The 21,211-nt window shown below is 35.8% G+C and overlaps 1 protein-coding gene across 10 annotated transcripts in view; it reads left to right on the top strand.

The window, feature by feature from the left end:
• Uggt2 (UDP-glucose glycoprotein glucosyltransferase 2) overlaps positions 1-21,211 on the top strand; it is a 180,076-nt gene that overhangs the window by 72,526 nt on the left and 86,339 nt on the right. For all 10 annotated transcript variants that reach the window (XR_015443736.1, XR_015443735.1, XR_015443734.1 and 7 more), the window contains 7 exons: positions 3,110-3,229; positions 10,806-10,891; positions 11,373-11,508; positions 16,489-16,620; positions 20,340-20,501; positions 20,808-20,931; positions 21,020-21,118. Coding sequence is in view for 3 of the 10 variants with exons in the window: in XM_087193034.1 (XP_087049160.1) it covers positions 3,110-3,229; positions 10,806-10,891; positions 11,373-11,508; positions 16,489-16,620; positions 20,340-20,501; positions 20,808-20,931; positions 21,020-21,118 (859 nt within the window). In the remaining 7 variants the exon portion in view is untranslated. The remainder of the gene's footprint in view (positions 1-3,109; positions 3,230-10,805; positions 10,892-11,372; positions 11,509-16,488; positions 16,621-20,339; positions 20,502-20,807; positions 20,932-21,019; positions 21,119-21,211) is intronic.

Raw genomic sequence — 21,211 nt, 5'->3', positions numbered from 1 at the left:
CACTTGAGTTGCCAAAGAGGGTCTGTCACACAAGCATACCTGCTATGCACCTTTCCTAAGCCACTGAAGTTTGGACTCTCAGAGAAAAAACAGGTACTCATTATAAATCCTACTCATAACCTCTAGACAACTTGCTGCAACTTTTGCAGCATGGCTCAAAGCCCTGTTTGCAAAGCACTCCTACCATTCAGAACATTCTAAGAGCTCAATTCCCAGAAGCCAGACAAGAGACAAGAAAACAGGCCCATCTTGGGAGTGTGCAAAATATGTATACCCCAGGCCTGCTAAGTTAACCTTTCCATACACAGAGACACATTTGTGTATATATTATGTTGTTCTAACACATACTGATATGTACCTATACAGATGTATTATATGACCAAACTATCAATCCCTTTGTGTGCTTGTCACAGTTATAATTTTAGATTTACTCTATGATTTTTCATTTATTTTGTTATAATTGACATAATTATACATATTTATGGGCTATCGTGTATTAATTGGATACATATATACAATGTATAATGGTCAAATCAGGATAATTAATATTTCATTCTCTTAAATAATTTCTTTGTATTGAGAGACTTTGAATGCCTCTCTCCTAACTCCTTCTATAATAAATTGTTATCAACTGTAATTACCCTGATATTCAGTAGAACATTTGACTTTATTTCTCCTACTTGTATTTTAGTACCTGTTATCCAACCTTTATCCTATCCTTTCTAGCCTTTAGTGTCCACATTCTACTTTAATTTTACAGCATTAACTTTTTATGTTCCACATATGAGTGGTGACATGCAGTATTTGTCTTTCTGTGCCTGACATTTCCCTTAACATGAGGGTTCCACCCATGTAACTACAGGGTTATAACCCACAGAACTAATAGAATCAATGCCAGTCCTTCATGCAGTTTTGTGAGGCCACTCTTCCAGTTATTGTTACTGCTTCTGTATATCTCAAGATCAAAGAAATGGGCAGTTCTGTCTCTCTGGGCTTAGTGACTTTTTCAGTATTGTCTCACTAATTCTCCAAAGTAGTTAGAGATACACTTTATGTACTCACACTTTGTTGGTTTGTCCATTATTTCTTTTTCTGTGCACTGTACTTTAGTTAGTGTAGGTGCTATTGATTTGTCGTCCAATTTGCTAATCTGTTTTTTTGTGTTCAGTCTGAAGTTAAATCCACCCAGTAAGCTCTTAAAATTCTTAACTATAAACATTTTTTGCTTATTACTTTTTATTTGGTGGGGGGGGTGAATTCTAAACTGTGGTTCTTCTTTTAATAGATTTTAATTCTGTTAAAATTGTCCGTCTATTTGTGCTCTTTTTAAAAAATTTAAAACTTAGTAATCAAACCAGATGTGGTGCGCATCTGTAGTCCTAGCAACTTGAGAGGCAGAAGCAGAAAATCATCTGAGCCCAGGAGTTTGGGACTAGCCCAGGCAACACAGGGAGGCCTTACCTCAGAAACACAAAACAATGTATAGATAGATAAGATGTGTGTCAGGTGTGTACATGATACAACAGTATATGTATTACTAGTAGTCATTCTAATGTCCTTGCCTAAGTCATCTTTGAGTCCGTCCCTCCCCCCTTCCATTTTTCTTTTCTCCTGGATTCCAGTATTTGTCCTTTTCTTTCTTTCCTTTTTGCATGCCAGTTTTTCATAAATCAGAAATTGACAAAAAGCTGTAGAAGCAAAGATTGCTAAGAGTTGTTCTAGCAGCCTGAGTACCAGGTGCTCTCTTGTTTCTGTTGAAGCTTGTTATTATACTTTGTGTATGGACTTGTTTTTTGTACATACACCTAGGATCTTGGCCCAAGTGAGTCTCAAATGAAAATCTATGCTGTTTAGCACATGAACTCCATTTTGAACTCTGGCCTCTGCCTTCTCAGTACCACGTTATGGCTGGTGCTTGAATATCTAATCTTCTCTTTGATCCTGGCTTTTTTGAAGCCATTTATTGTGTCTAAGGTCAGCAAAGGCCCTTAGGGGAATTTGTATAGAGATGTTTCTGGTATCTTTGCTATAGTTTCCTTCTTTTCTGGATCCTCCCTCCCCCATATCCCAGCATTTTGAAGGCCTTAACCTTGACTTCTGCTTTCCAGCTCAATATGGCTGTCATTTTCTGTGTGAATTCCATTTCTTCAGGCTGTAATTTTCCAAGTACCCACAGGACAAAATTGAGATGAGGTTGAAACTTGCCTCTTAATGCTTCCCACATTACAATTCCTCAATTCTGTGTTGTTGGTTGCTGCCCGACTTCATGCCCCATAATGGTTTATATATTTCCTTCAGCTTTTATAGTTGTTTCATGAAGGAAGGTTAGTCTATCTGCTCTGTTTTGATTAAAAGTGTTGATTTTACAATTTAACTTTTATAAGACATTTTACTTTCTTTATGTCCAAGCCTTTAAGAAGGGATGTAGAGGGCTAGGGATTTAGCTCAATGGTTTCGCTGCCTGCTGTGCAAGTACAAGGACCCGAGTTCGATCCCTGATACCAAAAAAAAAAAAAAAAAAGAAGGGATGTAGAGGCCCTTGTTTACTGCTAAAATTAAGAAATATTCGAGCTACTTGGGAGGTAAGGCAGAATGATTGCAAGTTCAAGGGCAGCCAGAAAAAATATATTTTTTGTAAAGGACTGGGAGTGTAGCTCAGTGGTAAAGCACTTGTCTACCACTGCATGAAGCCCTAGCTTCACTTCTCTGTAATGGAAAAAAAGAGAGATTAAAAGTAGCCTCACTGGGCCAGGGATTTAGCTCAGTGGTTCCGGCACCTACCTTGCAAGAGCAAGGTCCCGAGTTTGATCCCTGGTACAAAAAAAAAAAAAAAGAAAGAAAAGTAGGCTCACTTAAGCAGTTTATGGAGAATAACTTGTATAATTTTATTTTGTGAGATGGAAAAACAAACATAACTAGTGAAAGGAATTAGTTGTTTTCAAGGAATGCTTTAATGTGAAAGGCTTTAAATTATGACATTTACATTTAAATTTAATCAGAAATATAGAGAACCTGTGTGTTTTCACTTATTGTTTGATATGGTGAAAATATGGCTTTGAAAATTAGTTATTTTAATACAGCTTTCACAGATTTCTGGATTCTTTTCTAGTGGATTAATGACCTAGAAAGTGACCATTTGTATGCTACATGGCCTGCAAGTTGCCACGAGCTTCTGAAGCCAGTATTCCCTGGAAGTATATCTGTGATAAAACGTAATTTTCATAATTTGGTGAGTGTTATATTTTGAGTATTATTCCTCTTTTTCGGGGGGAGGCTGGTTTATGTATTTATTTTATTTTTTTATTTGGTTGTTTGAGACAAGGTCTTGCTATGTAGTCCGGTGTATTATTCCTCTTTTGTAAAGAAAACATTATTTTTGGGTTACCCTTTTGGTAAGTAGGCATCTAAACTGTAAAGAAGTATTAGTGATGAGACGCCGAATCGCCCCGCTGCAGACAGGCAGGTCTGCCCATGCCCTACCTAGGTCCTGAGTCCCACAGAACACGCTGAATCAGCCCTCTGCAGACAGGCAGGTCTGCCCATGCCCTACCGAGGTCCTGAGTCCCACAGAACACGCTGAATCAGCCCGCTGCAGACAGGCAGGTCTGTGCACGCCCTACCAAGGTCCTGAGTCACACGGAAGACACCGAATCACCCCGCTGCAGACAGGCAGCCACCTGATTCCACACTACAAAGACGCAGAGGACACCAGACCACCAGACCAAGGTACTGAGTCCCACTGTTCCCTGCCCAGACGTAGGGGCTTCTGAGCCGTCATCCCACTGCTCCTAGTCCAGAGGAAGGGGCTTCCTGGTCACCATCCCTCCCGCTGCTCCCAGCCCAGAGGAAAGGGCTTTTGGGCCACCTTCTGTCCCGCTGCTCCTGGCCCAGAGGAAGGGTCTTCCAGGCCACCATCCCTCCCACTGCTCCCGGCCCAGAGGGAGGGCCTTCTGAGCCACCATCCCACTGCTTCTGGTCCAGAGGAAGGGGTTTCCCGGCCACCATCCCTCCAGCTGCTCCCAGCCCACAGGAAGGGGCTTTTGGGTCACCATCCCTACCGCTGCTCCCGGCCCCTGTCCCACCTCACCCAGCTCAGAGGAAGTAATCCGTGCAGGTGCTAACAGCCCCCCCGCCCCAGTCGAAATGAGAAAACACATAAATACGTCTCAAAACCAGACTTCCAGATCACCTACAGCAACCCCAAAGGGAAATGAGATGGAACACTCTGATACTCAACCACCTGGACCCACTGAACTGGCAACAAAAGAGGATCTGGAAAAAATGAAATCAGAAATAATTTCTCAGAAAACAGGAGAAATTGTGCCCCTAGTGCAAGACATGATTAATAAATCTAGAGAGGAGCTGAGGAACATGCTGGAATCCCAACATAAGAAACAAATGGAATCCATAAAACAGATGCAAATAGATTTCCAGGACATGAAAAACTCCACTGAAAGTCTACACAGCAGAATGAGCCAATGTGAGGACAGAATTTCAGATAGAGAAGATAAGATTGCAATTAGTGACCAGGAAAAGAAAAATTGCTTCAAAATTATAAGGGAACATGAGAAATCAGTCCAGCAGCTGCTAGATGATGCAAAAAAGAATAACATAAGACTGATTGGGCTCAATGAAGAAACAGGAGAGAGTGGAGATGACATAAAAAATCTCTTCACAGAAATAATGGCAGAAAACTTCCCAAGCAGAGGAAAAGAGCTTGACATACAAATAAGTGAGGCATATAGGACTCCAAATAACCTTGATCAAAAAAAAATCTACACATAGGCATATAATTGTTAAGATTCCAGAAACACAACAGAAGAACAAAGTTCTCCAGGCAGTCAGAGAAAAGAAACAAATCACATACAAAGGAAAGCCCATCAGAATCACAGCAGACTTCTCAACACAAACCATCAAGGCAAGAAGAGAGCTTGAAGTGACATATTCCAAGCCCTAAAAGAAAACAGCCTCCAACCCAGATTGATGTACCCTGCAAAACTATCTTTCAAAATGGATGGAGAAATAAAATACTTTCATGACCGAGAGCACCTTAGGAACTTTGTGAATACCAAACGAGCACTCCAAAGAATTTTACACAATATCCTAGGAACAGACATTGAGGATCACAACCCCAGGAAGCAAAGCAGAATGAACCCATCTGGCATGACAAGAAATTAAATGGAAAGGGGGAGAACCCAACAAAAAGAAAAAGTCATGGCAATGACAAGTCAATACATTTCACTTATAACCATCAATGTTAATGGTCTCAATTCACCAATCAAAAGAAATAGACTGGCAGAATGGGTCAAGAAGCAAAATCCAACAATATGCTGCATACAAGAAACACACTTAATTCAAAAGGAATCTCACAGACTGAAAGTTAAAGGGTGGAAAACAATGCTCCGTGCAACAGAAACCCGAAAAAAAGCAGGAGTAGCTATCCTCTTGGCAGATCAAGTAGATTTCAAACCAACACTGATTAAGAGAGATGAAGAAGGACACTACATCCTTGTAAAGGGAAGAATCCAAGAGGAAGAGATGACAATCATAAATATCTATGCACCAAACACTAGTGCACCCAACTATATAAAACAAATACTAACGGACATGAAAAGTTATATATGCACTAATACAATTGTAGTGGGGGACCTCAAAACCCCACTGTCACAAATAGATCAACTAGACTGAAAATAAGTAATGAAATACTAGAACTCAAACGAACTCTTGAACAAATGAACTTAACAGATGTTTACAGAGTCTTCCACCCCACAAAATCAAAATACGGATTCTTCTCAGCTGCACATGGGTCATTCTCCAAAATAGACCACATACTCACACACAGAACATGTTTAAGTAAGTGCAAAGGAATTGAAGTTATCCCCTGTATATTATCAGACCATAGTGCAATGAAATTGGAGATCCATAGCAAAAGAAACTCAAAAAATTTCATAAACACGTGGAAATTGAACAACACACTTCTGAATAACCAATGGGTCACAGAGGAAATTAAAGAAGAAATCAGACAGTTCCTTCAGTTAAATGACAATGACAGTAAAACATATCGGAATCTATGGGACACAATGAAAGCAGTCTTACGAGGGAAATTCATAGCAGTGAATGCACATATTAGGAAAACAGAACGAGCCCAATTAAACAACCTGATGCTGAACCTCAAGCTTCTAGAAAAAGAAGAGCAGGACAACCCCAAAGCTCATACAAGGGAGGAGATTATAAAGATCAGAGGAGAAATCAATGCAATGGAGACTAAGAGAATGATACAAAAAAATCAGTGAAGCCAAGAGTTGGTTCTTCGAAAGAATCAACAAAATTGACAAACCTTTAGCCAACCTTGTCAGAAAAAGGAAAGAAAAGACCCAAATCCATGCAATTAGGAATGAAAAAGGTGGAATTACAACAGAGCCAGCAGAAATCCAGAGGATCATCAATACCTACTTCCAGAACCTATACGCCAATAAGATGGACAACACAGAAGTGGACAGATTCCTAGATACATATGAATTACCAAAGTTGAACGAAGAAGACCTAAAAATTCTGAACAACCCAATATCAACCAACGAAATTGAAAATGTAATGAAAAACTTAGCAACTCAGAAAAGCCCGGGCCCTGATGGCTTCACTGCTGAATTCTACAAGACATTTAGAGAGGAACTGCTGCCACTACTGTTTCAACTCTTCAATGAAATTGAAAGGGAAGCAATACTCCCAAATTCATTCCTGGAAGCAAGCATCACCTTGATCCCCAAAACAGAGAAAGACCCCAGTGAAAAAGAGAACTATAGGCCAATCTCACTAATGAATATAGATGCAAAAATCCTTAATAAGATATTGGCAAACAGAATGCAGAAGATCATCAAGAAGCTCCTACACCCTGATGAAGTGGAATTCATCCCAGGGATGCAGGGATGGTTCACTATACGAAAATCAATTAATGTAATGCACTGTATCAGTAGAGCCAAAGTCAAAAGCCATATGATTATCTCCATAGACGCAGAAAAAGCATTTGACAAAATCCAACATGCATTTATGATAAAAACCCTACAAAGAATTGGAATAGATGGCCTCTATCTCAAACTGATAGAAGCCATCTATGAAAAACCAACAGCCAATATCATACTAAATGGTCAAAAACTGAAATCTTTCACACTAAAATCAGGAACAAGACAAGGATGTCCACTATCACCACTCTTGTTCAATATAGTTCTGGAAACATTAGCCACGGCAATTAGACAAGAGAAAGAAATAAAAGGAATAAAGATAGGTAATGACGAAGTCAAATTGTCATTATTTGCAGATGATATGATACTCTATATAGAAGACCCCAAGAACTCCACCAAAAGACTTCTAGACTTCATAACCAAATTCAGTCAAGTAGCTGGTTACAAGGTCAACACGCAAAAATCAATAGCTTTCCTCTACACCAATGACAGACTCACTGAGAGAGAAATAGGGCAAATAATTCCTTTCACAATAGCATCCAAAAAACTGAAATACCTAGGAATCATCCTAATGAAAGAAATCAAAGACCTCTTCTCTGAAAACTATGGCAGTCTGAAAAGAGAGATTGAAGATGATATCAGAAAATGGACAGACATCCCCTGCTTCTGGGTAGGAAGGATTAATATAGTGAAAATGGCCATACTTCCAAAACTGCTATATAGATTTAATGCAATTCCAATTGAAATCCCAGCAGCATACTTCATAGACCTCGAGAAAACAATCCAAAAATTCATTTGGAGCAAGAAGAGACCCAGAATAGCAAAAGCAATTCTAGGTAACAGAGATATGGCAGGAGGTATCACAATCCCCAACCTGCAACTATACTTCAAAGCTACTGTGATAAAAACAGCATGGTACTGGCAAAGAAACAGACCTGAGGACCAGTGGAACAGATTAGAAGATGCAGAAACAACTCCAGACACACTCAGCCATCTCATCTTCGATAAAGGAGCCAAACACCCTCATTGGAGGAAAGATAGCCTCTTTAATAAATGGTGCTGGAAAAATTGGCCTTCAACTTGCCAAAGATTAAAACTAGACCTATATCTCTCACCATGCACTAAACTAAAATCAAAATGGATTAAAGATCTAAATATTAAAATAGAAACTCTGAACCAGTTGGAACAGAGGTTAGGTAGAACCCTTGAAGACATCCGTGTAGGAAAAGATTTTATGAACAAAACCTCAGTTGCCTGTGAACTAGCACAAACAATCAACAAATGGGATCTCTTCTTATTGAAAGGCTTCTGCACAGCAAGAGAAACCACCAGCAGTGTGAAGAGACAACCCACAATGTGGGAAACAATCTTCACCTGCTCTTCCTCAGACAAAAGTCTACTATCTCGAATCTATAAAGAACTTCAAAAGATCAGACCTCCCAAATTTAAAGACCCAATCCAAAAATGGGCCTCTGAAATGAACAGACATTTCTCAGACAAAGAAGTAGAAATAACATATAAATACATGAAAAAAATGTTAAACGTCACTGGTCATTCGAGAGATGCAAATGAAAACAATGCTGAGATTCCACTTCACTCCAGAAAGAATGGCTGCTATCATGAAATCAACCAATAACATGCTGGCAGGGCTGTGGGGAAAGAGGAACCCTGCTCCACTGCTGGTGGGAGTGTAGACTGGTGCAAGCACTGTGGAAATCAGTATGGAGATACCTCAAAGAACTAGGACTGGAAGTCCCATTTGACCCCGCTATTCCACTGCTGGGGATCTTCCCCAAAGAATTAAAAGAATCATACTACAGTGATATATGTGCACCCATGTTCATAGCAGCACAGTTTGTGATAGCTAAAACTTGGAAACAGCCCAAATGCCCATCAAGTGGAGACTGGATAAAGAAAATGTGTTTTTTTTATAAAATGGAGTACTACTCAGCCATAAAAAATGAGAAATTAGAGACATTTATAGCTAAGTGGATGCACATTGAGGCAATACTCTTAAGTGAAATAAATAGGACAGACACATGTGTAAATACCGAAGAGTTTCTCTGGTGTGAGAAACTGAAAGTGTAAATAAGGACTAAATGTATAATAGGTCATGTGAAATAGGAAGAAAAGGGGCAAAGGGGAAGGAAGTGGGAGGGCTAGGGGAAAGGATAGAAGGGAATGGGATTAATATGAGAAAATGGAAAAATAGGAACAAAATCTTTGTAAATAGGGAGGACTGGAGGGGTTGAAGGGAGGGCTGGGCAAGGGTGAAAAATAAGAACCAAGAGAGACTATATAAAGGTGCAAATTTCCAATGGTGAATGTCATTATATTGTATACGTAAAATGTACCAATGATTAGAATGAATAATCGATAATGTAAAATAGGAAGAAAAGGTCCAAAGAGTTAGGGGTAGTGGGAGGGGCAGGGGAAAGGAAAGAAGGGAAAGGAAAAAATGCTGAGAAATGGAAAAAATGGAAATAAAGTTTTTGTTAATAGGGAAGGGTAGAGGGCGTGAAGGGAGGGCTAGGAATGGGGAAAAAATAAGAAACAAGATGCATTATATAAAGGTACACTTCCCAATGAGAAATGTAATTGTATTGTTTACCTGCAATGTACCAATAAAAGAATTTAATACAAAAAAAAAAAGTATTAGTGATGCAGCTGGCTTAAAGTATCATGGTTGAATGATATCAAACACTAGCAATATGGCTGTGCATGGTGACTCACACCTGTAATCCTAGTATTTGCAGGCTGAAGTAGGAAGGTAGTGAGTTTGAAAGTATCCTGGGTTCAAGGCTAGACTGCATTATGAGACCCTATCTGGAAAAAAAATTGGTGTGTGTATGTATGACTGTTAAAAATCTGCTCCTCATTGTTCAGTCCTCACGTAATTTTATAATATCAATATTATGTTTTCTCAAAAGAAAGTATGTTAGAATTTTTGCTTTATATTATAAAGAAATGATTAAATTTTAGTTTATTTAAAGGAAAAATACATAAATACCACTTTTTCATGCTAGCATATATGTTTATTACTGTAATATTAAATACTGAAACTTACTTGAAACTTTGAAATGTAGAGAAAATACCTGAGGCTTTATTTTTTGTTTTTTATATCAGGAGTGAATTATCTTATTTCCTCTAAAAATCTTGAGCAGTTAGGTTAAAACTGTAGTTTTGGTCAAAATTTAGTTTTAAGGGATTAGTGCTGCCTTGTACAGTTTTGATTTCCACCAGTTCAATTATTTGTCAACCGTAGTTCAGAAATGTTAAATGGAAACATCCACAAATTAAAAAATATAATTTCTTTTATTTTTATTTTTATTTTTGGTACCGGGGATCAAACTCCGGACCTTGCGCTTGCAAGGCAGGTGCCGGAACCCCTGAGCTAAATCCCCAGCCCTAAAAAATATAATTTCTAACTAAAATTTTTTTCATAGAAAAGGCAAGGAAGGGCCGGGGATTTAGCTCAGTGGTTTTGCCGCCTGCTGCACAAGCGCAAGGGCCCGAGTTTGATCTCCGGTACCAAAAAAAAAAAAAATACGCTTCAGAAAAGGCAAGGAATGTTTGAAATATATTTTTTCATTTTGTGTAAATGCTTCTGAAAAGAAGATAAGTAATGTCATATTAAATTTTATGTGTAGCTGTATTTGGATATGCAGCTTTTAGAAATACTTAATAAATTGTGAAATTCTTATATATTCCTCAAAATTCTTTAGAATTGCTAGAAATTTCTTTTAAAATTATACCTTCAATTTTGTACTTTAAATTACAGAAAATAAACTAAATTTAAAATCTCATGAAAATTCTAACTTTAGTGATTAGGTATTTCGTTTCTTCTAGGTTCTGTTTATTGATCCCACTCAAGAATATACCTTGAATTTTATACAAGTTGCTGAACTTTTCTATTTTCATAATTTTCCTCTCAGGTAATTATAAATTTGTATTATTAAACTGTCACTGGAAGGAAATCCAATGATGTTTATATTGTGTTACACAGAGTGTTAATGTGGTATTCAAAGAAACAGTTCACTCTCATGCCTGGCAAAACTTAGCCTGTATTGTAAAGTATAATATACCTTATGATAGGCGGTGTTAATCAAAGCTTCCTGACAATCTTGTATGCCTTGTTGCTTGCTGGAAACTCATTTCAGAACACATCTCTGGATGATTATATGAAGAGTACACTTACTCCATTTTTCCAGAAAAACATGGTCATTTGATAATGTCACCACTTGAGAGTTGTTTTACATTTTGTTAGACTCCAATATCTATGAGAATTTTGATGAATAGGCATTACAAATTTCTCAGTAATATTCCCTTTTCCCTATCTACTAATATATTCCCTCTAGTCTAATATTGTGGTTCAAGAGGTAGTTGTGACATTTGTTATTCATCTTCTTTTTCTAGAATTGGCTTTGTGTTCATTCTTAATGCGGATGATGAAGTTGATGGAAGAAATGATGCTGGGGTTGCTCTTTGGAGAGCTTTCAACTATATTTCAGAAGAGCGTAGTGTATCTGAAGCATTTATTTCCATTGTACATGTAAGTTTATGCACTAGATAAAGTTTCTTTAAAGTGTGTTATTGTCTTGAATTACTAGTTATATTTCAAATTTATGAAAACTGTCATGGAAACTATGATAATAAATTTGATTCCCACAGCTCACTACTGAAGTATATAATATTGCCCAACTTTATGAATTAAGTAACTGAGACTCTGCCAAAGTATATCACTTTATTTACATTTACTCACCCTTAAAGGAATTTAAATTGTATATTTATGTTTGAAGAAAAATGTAATAGAAAATTATTATTTCAGAAAAAAACCTTGAACTTGGTCCTAAATAAAATCATTAGTAAAAAAGATTGTTGCAAATATGAATATTCAACCAGGTGTGGTTGATACACATCTGTAATCCCAGCACTCAGGAGGCTGAGGCAAGAGGATCTCAGTGAGTTTGAGGCCACCCTGGGCTACATAGTGAGTTCAAGGCCAGCCTCAACTACACAGTGAGACCCTGTCTCAAAACAAAACAAATAAACAAAAAAAGATGAATATTCCAGATAACAGAGTATATACATACCGCCTTGGAATTTCAAAGAAGGACATTTCTTAATAAAAGCAAGTTGTGTGAAAGAGAGAAGATTGATAGAGACTGAAAGATTGTATAAGAAAAGTCAAAGTTAGTAAGAACCTTAAAGAAGAATATAAACTACAGAATAAGCAAGCATATGTATTCATGACATAGGAAGATTATTTCATAAATAGAGGTTTCAAAACTCTTTTCGCTCATTATGGAAAAGTAAATGTTAAAGAGTTATACCATCATTATTATTAAGAAAAATCAAGTTTAGCTTAAAAATAACTTCTACTAATTTTTATATTCATGGGCCTTTAGTTGGTCAACCAGTATTATAACAAGGAATGACTCTTCAGAGAAAGAAATTTCCAAAACTTAATTTTTTATCCTGCTTCTGTAGCTCCCAAGAAAGTCTCTACTTTATTAATTTGCTGTTATATAATATAGAAACTACCTACAATTCAGTTATCTGGGGTACAGTTTGCTATGTAAAATAATGCCATACAGTATGTGTCAATATTATATCTAAACTTACTAGTCTTACTAACTTACTAGTATAAGACTTTATAAAGGACTTAGTTGGTCGACATATCTTATTAAGTCCAACTATTTTATCATAAAATAATTCTTTCAGTGTTCAAAACAGAAACCTAAAGGTATTAAGTTATCTTTCCTTAAATTATTTCAATTACCAATATTGAATTGCTATTCCCTAAGCATTTTGTATCAGATATGAATTTGCATGTGATGGCAGACCATGTGGGGGCCCTAAAACTAGAGTACAAGAGTGCCACTGCAGTAAGTGGGAATAGCCTTTTAACACTGATGGCTGTACAGCTGGCACCCAGTGCATATGTGACCTGACACCTTTCATGTAAAAAAAATCCCCTCTGATAACATAAAAACTTGTATGAAAAACAAAACTTTAAAACCTTTAGGATTTCTTGGGTGAGCCTTAAAAAGCCCTAAGACTGAAGGGAAAATTTGACAAATTTAGCTATACAACAGATGAAAACCAGTGTTCATAAAAGATGTCGTGAAGAAGTTGGAGAACATAAGTTCTAGACAACAGCAGTATTTTCAATATATGCAGTCAGTTACATATTTATATTTCATGAGATCATACAGATTTCATGAATCAAAATGAAAACTATAAACAACCCAAGGAATGGAATGCACAAAAGATTTTTTAATAGAAGAGGCTATATTAATGACAAACATTTACTGAAATAGTGGTAGTTTTGTTATTAATGGTAAATAAGATAATCTTAGAAATTAGAAAAATGTAAGTAAAGAATACTGTCATGAGATTATTTTACACTCTGTAATTTAGCAGTAATTAAGAAACTTGGGGCTGGGGATTTAGCTTAGTGGTTTCGCTGCCTGGTGCACAAGCGCAAGGACCTGAGTTCAATCCCTGGTACCGAAAAAAAAAGAAAGAAAGAAACTTGGTAATATCATGTGTTAATGAAAATGTAGAATAATAAGATAGCTTCACACTGCTACCCTGCCTATAGCTATATAAATTGGCACAACCACATTGAAAACCATATCCAATGTTGAGGTTAAATTTGTATTTTCCCACGTGCACTCACTAACACACCCTAAGAGAACTTTTGGTACAGTTGTTCCTTAGGAGAGAGATCTTAGAATCATTCTAAAACAAACTGTAAGTGATCTAAATATATATCCATAGCAAAAAGAAAAAAGAAAATGTGGCATATTTACATAGTGGAATGCAATATACAAGCATGATTATATCAGAAGCATGATAAAGCCGTAGAAGACAACACATTGCCATATTCTTTTTAAAGCTCAAAAGCAGGACTAGCATAATACATGAGATACATTCATATAAAACTCTAGAATTTGAAGGAAATGGTAAACTCATTCTATAAAATGGTTGCATAGAAGACACAAGGAAATGGAATTGGAAGAAGGATTGTACTTAGTATTGTTGATTTTCCATTTCTTATGTTGTTTTTGTGTGGAAATTGTTCATTTTTATTATGACCCACATATGTTACATATGTCTTCTTAGCGTTACATAAGAATTTATTAAATACATTAAAAATTGAATTATTATGTTTTAGTACCTTATATAACACATTCTGGGTATATCATTTTATAGGAGTATCTAGTGTTTTAAAACAGCTAGTTAATAATGAATAAAAATTACTAATCTGTTTCATATATAACTTTTGCTTTATTTCAAATCTCATTTTTAATCCCTATTTATATTTTACAGAAAGCTGAACTTTTCATTTTTTTAATTATTAAGATATGTTCTACTTTAATGTAGTAGAAAATTTTCCCCTAAATTTAGAAACTCAAAAAACTAACCCCATCAATGTAATTACAGACTTGTGCCTACCTTTGCCTCTCAAAAGAATAGATTGCAAAGTTTACACTGATAAAGAGAATGTAAGGGATATTATTTCCTTCTTATGAGGAATAAAATACGATCCTCTCAGCAGTAATATGAACATTGGCTCTGGCAGTAGTGATGTTAAAGGTCTAAAATTAATGATATATCAAAATGCTGCCTCATGGCATTTACATGTACTATTCTTCCTGCTTGTAAGGTTCTTTCTCAAAAATATCTTAACACTAGCTGAGAGCTCATGTTCAGTTCTCAGCTTAATCATCATACTCTGATTTGCCTTCCTCCTAGCGCAAAGCTGGTGTTCTTTATGCCTAAAACAGTACCTAAGTCATAGTAGATGATCAGTAACCACCTTATTAAAGGGAAAAATAAGAAAAAAAAAAAGAAGTGTACATTCTGCAATTGTAATTTAAACATCTGAGATTAGGGAAAGATTGTAGGTACAGAGAAAATCCAGTCAGGAAACTTGCTGAAGAGCAATCAAATGAAAATGAAGCATTTTTGAAATTAAGTCATTTAAAAATAACTCACATATATCTTTTTAAACACTTACCAGTCCAATTATTTAAATACAGGATGACCAAAAATTACATTTTTAATTTTTATAAGATAACTGCAAATATAAAAACAATTTTATCAAATTTACTCAATAATTTTTCTGTGTATGGTGTATTTTAAAACATTCAATATACAGTGCAGTGTTACAACTGGACAGTAGTATCTAGTCTCTTTCCGAATTCTTTTTGCATTATTGTCTTTCTGTGAACAACACACTTTACACTGTCATGTTGGCCTTTTTTTCTGTGGGTGGTATAGTTTCAATAAAATCTCTACACTGAACATAATGGTGAAGACATTGATGATGGACCTGCTGGTTGGCATTTTGCTATCCTGTATTTTTCAATTATTTGGTCTGTTAGACCTAATATAAATGGCAAATGTCTTTTTGAACCCCTTATTTTGAATAAATAACAAATGAGTTCCATATTATTTGTTCCAGCAGGTGCATAAATATTTTATAATAATATTTTTCCTTGCTTTTTGATTATAGGATAGCTTTATGTTGGTCACCTCTGTTAACACCACCTATAGAATTATTATAATCATTGACCACTAGTGGAATTTTCTTAGTTTCATTTCTTTTTCAAGTTCTATCATTTCTATATTGTGAGTAGCTGACAATAAGGAGGCATCTTTTTTGTTTTTCCATTTCGTAACACAGGCTTTTCCAGTCTGATATGCTAACGTTTCTCCCTTTTTCAGTTTTTTCTTTTGCAGATCTTTGGCAGTTCCTTTCTATTCAGCCTCAGCATCTCAAATGTGTCTATTCTGCATTGTAAAAGAATATTACTGAGTTCTGGAGAAGTATAAAACTTATATCTTATGTAGTTACAATAAGAGTTTTTATAATTGTAGCACAAAATTTTAGGTTATTTTTCAGAAATAAAATAAACACAAATTAGTAAAAGAAAATAACCAGAACTTATTATCATATTTTACTGGAAACAAACATCAAAAGCAAATACAAGCGGGGGATTTAGCTCAGTGGTTCCACCGCCTGCCTTGCAAGCGCAAGGTCCAGAGTTCAATCCCTGGCACCAAAAAAAGCAAATACAATGTTCTAAATAAAAAAATAGTTGATATAAAACAAATAAGCAGATGTAAAATTGTATCTCATGCAAACAGGAATCGGCTGGTTAAAGTGACACCTGCCTGAATGACACTGAGAATAGTACATAAACAAGTGCAGCCCGAGTGATACTTGAAGTAAACTGTTAAGTGGTAAAGAAAGTTAAGCATTTATTAAGAATTCCAGTGTCTAGATTGATCAAAACAAATAAAACAAATTTGTTATATTTTTAAGGCTTTAGAAAATAGTAATTTAAAAACATTAGAGGATAATATTGGTTAAAACTATGTATTGTATGTAGAGTATATATATATTTAGTATGCTTAGATCTTACACGCTATAAAATATGTTCTTTATTTTACAAATGTATGTTGAGAAAAAACTAATTGGTATAAAAGAAAACTTGTATTATCTTTGTTTCCACAGATGTACCAAAAAGTAAAGGATCAAAATATACTCAGTGTGGAAAATGTGAAGAGTATTCTCCAAAATGAATTTCCTCATGCTGATATTTGGGATATTTTGGGAGTTCATTCCATATATGATAATGAAAGAAAAGTAAGTTGCAGTACGGAGTACAGTAAAATAAGCCAGGCACAGAAAGACAAATACCACATGACCTCACACATATGTGGAATCTTATAAAGTATAACTCATGGGAATAGAGAGTGAAATGACAGTTACCAGAGGCTGAGGGCTGGGAGGACTGAGAAGACTTTAGTCAAAGAATGGGAAATTTCAGTTAGACCAGAGGAGTAAGTTCAAAAGGTTGATTGTCCATTGTGAAAACTATAGTTAAAATATATTGTATATTGTAAGGGCTCTCAGAACAGAAAAATGATAGGCGAGGTAGTACTTGTATTAATTAGCTTCATTTAGCCATTCTGCAATATATGCATATGTCAAAACATCATAGATGTATACAGTTGTATACCATAGATGTATACAGTTTTACTTGTAAATTTCTAGAAAGGTGAATAATTAAAGGCAGAACCCAGAAGATTCCAAAAGAACAGAAAAAACTAAGGCAAGTATACAGAATACCAGAAAAGAAAGAAAAATAGCACAAAGAATTCCCAGAATTGACAGCTATGACTCTTCTTTGCAAGGGACCACCAAACATGCAACACACTGAATAAACGGTTCACAGTAGGGGCTAATAATAAGGAATAGGCTTCTGAATAAGTGATGTTTAAGCTGAGTCTAAGAAAGTGGAATGGGATTAACATTCTAGAGAGAAAGATGTCAGAAGGTCCTGAATTGTGAGGGAACTAAGAGAAGAGAAGCTAGAATTGCTGCTATATAAATTGCAAGTCTGTTTTGTAGAGGAAAGTTCAGGAGATGAGGTTCGAGAGATAGACAAAGGGCACAATTACACAGCATCTTATAAATGATACTCCCTTAGTATCCTTGGGGGATTGGTTTCAGAATTCCCTGTGGATACCAAAATACATGAAATCCAAGTCCCTCATTTAAAATATTTATATATGACACACACACACTACTAATACCTAATATAATTAAATGCTCTATAAATAGTTGTTATACTGTGTTCCTCAGGGAATAATGACAAGTCTGTACATACTCAGTACAAGTGGAGTTTTCGCAAATATTTTCAATCCACAGTTGATTGAGTCCATATATGCAGGATCTGTAGGTACAGAGCCCCACCTCTGTTTAATGTAAACTCAAAACAGTACAAGACCTTAGGGACAATGAAAAACCTGAAAGATTCTACAGGTAAAGTGACAGTGGCATGCATTTTTTTGGGGGGGAAAGAACATTCTCCATTGTTGAAGGTAGGGGGGGAGGGAGGAAAGGGGAGAAAGAGTGTGTGTGTGAAAACAGATTAGGACACATAAATCAGAGACATGAGATGGGCTAGTAGGCCTTTGGTAGAAGTAGAGGCAGAACAAAATGGACACATTAGAGTTATTTAGCAAGTACTATCCAGGGCCTTCTGCAAGACTGGGTAGGGTAGAGGGGAGATGAGAAATTTTCAAGGAAGATGACTCCCAAGGTTCACTTGAACAACTGACTGGGGAGAGACACATAACCATTGCCAAAATGGAAAGGGATGGAGGGAGAATAAGACTGGGAAATAAGAGGAGAATGTGCCTGTGAAACTTCCAGAGGAAATGTGAAATAAGAATTTAGATATATATGTCTGTTGCTCAGAGGCAAAATGTGGGCTAAAAGCGCAAAATTCTGTCACCAGACTACTTGTGGTAATTAAAGCTTCTAGAATAGATACACTGCAATTGTAATTCAATGAGTGGAAATAGAAAAAAAAACTGTATTTCTAGCAGGGACATTTTTCTTGAGGTCTAAACCCATGCATTCAGCTGCATAGAGGGTTGCTCATAAGCAATCTAAAATCAAAAGCATCTAAAACCAAGTATGTCATCTTCCTTGTTACCCCAAACCTATTTTTCTTCTTTTTCTTTTTGCCATATTATAGCATGACCATTCGTCCAGACCACCTATGCTAAAAGACTGGTAATCATCCTAAACTATGTTTCTTTCACACCCTCCCAGACAATAGGTCATCAAGTTGTCACTTCTGTTAAATAGTTCAAATACTGCCTCATTCTCTTTGCCCTTTGCCACTAATTTTTATTCTGGCTTTTTTTCCATATTACTGTAGTAGCTTCCAACCTAGTGTCCTTAATATATGTTCCTTCTCATATTGCTGTTGCATTCTATTTATGTATGTATGTATGTATGTATGTATGTACTGGGGATTGAACTTGAGTCCTTGCGCTTGCAAGGCAGGTGGCGGAACTACTGAGCTGAATCCCCAGCCCCTCATTCTTCTTAAAATAGGCAAATCTGGCCATACTACAGTATTTGACAAGAACCTTTTTCATAGATAGAATTGACCATAACCTCTTTTGGTACCGCTGAATACTATATCCACTTGTTTTTCATGTAGTCATCTCTCATTCTATTTAACACTAAGTTTCTTTGGGATAGAGTTTACATAGCATTTTCATGCATTCATAAGCCTGATACCTAATAGTAACTGCCTAATAAATGTACATAATGTAGTACTATGGTTAAGAGTCCAAACTCTTGGTCAAACAGATTTGGATACAAATTCTGGTTTTAAAATATAATAGTTATAGGGCATTGATAGTGATTTAATCTCTGTATCTGTATCTTGAAATGTTTACTAGAGGTTTGAGCTTCCCAAATTCAACTCAGAAATACTCCAGAATTTCTGAAAAATTCTAAAATCTGAAACACTTCTGTTCCTCTTTCAGATAGGGTGATAATAAGCCTATATTAGCTTCTGAAGTTGCTTCTGAGGTTTCTTGTGAGAATGTTAGCTATAATAATCATAATCATAATACTTAGTGTTGAATATCAAATGAGTTTAGTGACTATCATTCATAACATAAAATCCAAATGTTGAGGACCTATACCGTCCCGGGTAGTCATGTATCTGACAGCTCTCCCCTATATATCACACCCTACATTTACTTTATATTGCCTAAATTGTCATATTCTTGCTTCCCTTCTAGTTTTTGCTGTGCTATCTCTTCACTTGAAATATCTTTCTCCACTTCCCTTCCTGGCAAGTTTTTATTCATTCTTTAAGGCCTTCAATGTCATTCTCTAACAGAAGCTTCTCTGATACCTTCCTCTCCATTCTCAAGCTTTGTTAGATGCTTCTTTTCTGATCCCCCTGGGATCCTTGTACATGCCTGTATTTTGCTTGTAAGTATGTGGACAGCTTGATGGAAGACTTTCTGCTGTATATTCACTGGATCTCTCCTAATCCTAGTGGTATAATTTAGAACCTGCTTATAAAATAAAAGAATACAGGGATAAAATAAGTCTCTGATGCAGGTAAATGTTTTGATTTTAAGTAAATGTCATACTCTGTATCAAGGGTCAGCAAGCCCACCCACTCCTTGTTTTTGTAAACAAAGTATTTTGAGGATACAGCTGAGCTTATTCATTCATGTTGTTTGTGACTGCCTTTGCACTGTGACACCAGAAGTGAGTACTTGCAGCAGAGACTGGATGGCTCACAAAGCCTAAAATATTTACAGTCTGACCCTTTACAGAAATAGTTTCCCGATACCTTCTCTATGTAGGTAAATTACCTTCCTTTACATACTTTTTGGAAAGGACAGATTAAAATTAGCAAAATCGACATTTTCAAAAAATGGCATATAAAAATGTGACAGTGTCTCTTTCTTTTTCTTATATATTTCTTTTCAAATAGCCAAATTTTGTTTGACACTCTGATATTTTTTGATGAATAGGCAGGAGCAAGCTTTTATAAAATGTCTGGCCTGGGTCCATTGCCTCAGGCTCTTTATAATGGTGAACCCTTTAAACGTGAAGAGATAAATGAGGAACTGGATGCTGCTATTCTTCACAGAATGGAGGCTACATCTGTATATTTACAAAGAGATGTTCTTATGGTACGTAAGCTTTTATGAGAAAATGCATGAATGACATTTATAAATGATACTGTCTTTAAGAATTTGTGTGTAAAAATTTTTATTCTGATTATTTGATTTAAAAATTGATATTTAAACTTATCTTGTGCATCTAAAAATTAATTTGAAAGAAAATTGTGATTTTTCTACAAGAAAATTTATCAGTAATCCTAAATTGCATGTTTATTGACTTATTTTAGATTAAATAATCTTTAAATGATTATCTGTATTATTTTAAAATAATAATGAATTGCTTATATTATTTAAATCATATTTTTATTATTTTAGGGCACATTAAATGATCATATGAATGCAATTGATTTCCTAATGGATAGGAACAATGTTGTACCCCGTATAAATTCTTTGATTTTGTACGCTAAACATCAGTACCTTAATTTAATATCTTCAACAGGTAAAATAACCCTCCATATAATGTTCTGAAAACATTGATTTTATGCTTCATTAAATCATGGTTAAACATTGACTATGAAATTTTTCAGTGTCTGCTGATATTGGAGATTTCTCTACTTTCTCTTTCTTGGAGTCACGAGATAAGAGCGCTATGATTGCAAAGAACATGCATTATTTAACCCACGAAGGTAATAACATATTTTGTTTTCTGGAATTTATTCCTAAGGTAATAAAAACTTAATATTAGTAAAGTGCTTGTATAATTACGTTGGTATTTTTTA

This window comes from Heterocephalus glaber, unplaced genomic scaffold (genome assembly GCF_053883595.1).
Source record: "Heterocephalus glaber isolate CG9 unplaced genomic scaffold, H.glaber_assembly_v1.0 deba00001577, whole genome shotgun sequence".
NCBI classification, from domain to species: Eukaryota; Metazoa; Chordata; class Mammalia; order Rodentia; family Bathyergidae; genus Heterocephalus; species Heterocephalus glaber.
Note: the sequence above shows the minus strand (reverse complement) of the source record. Positions and strands in the feature narration are given on the sequence as shown.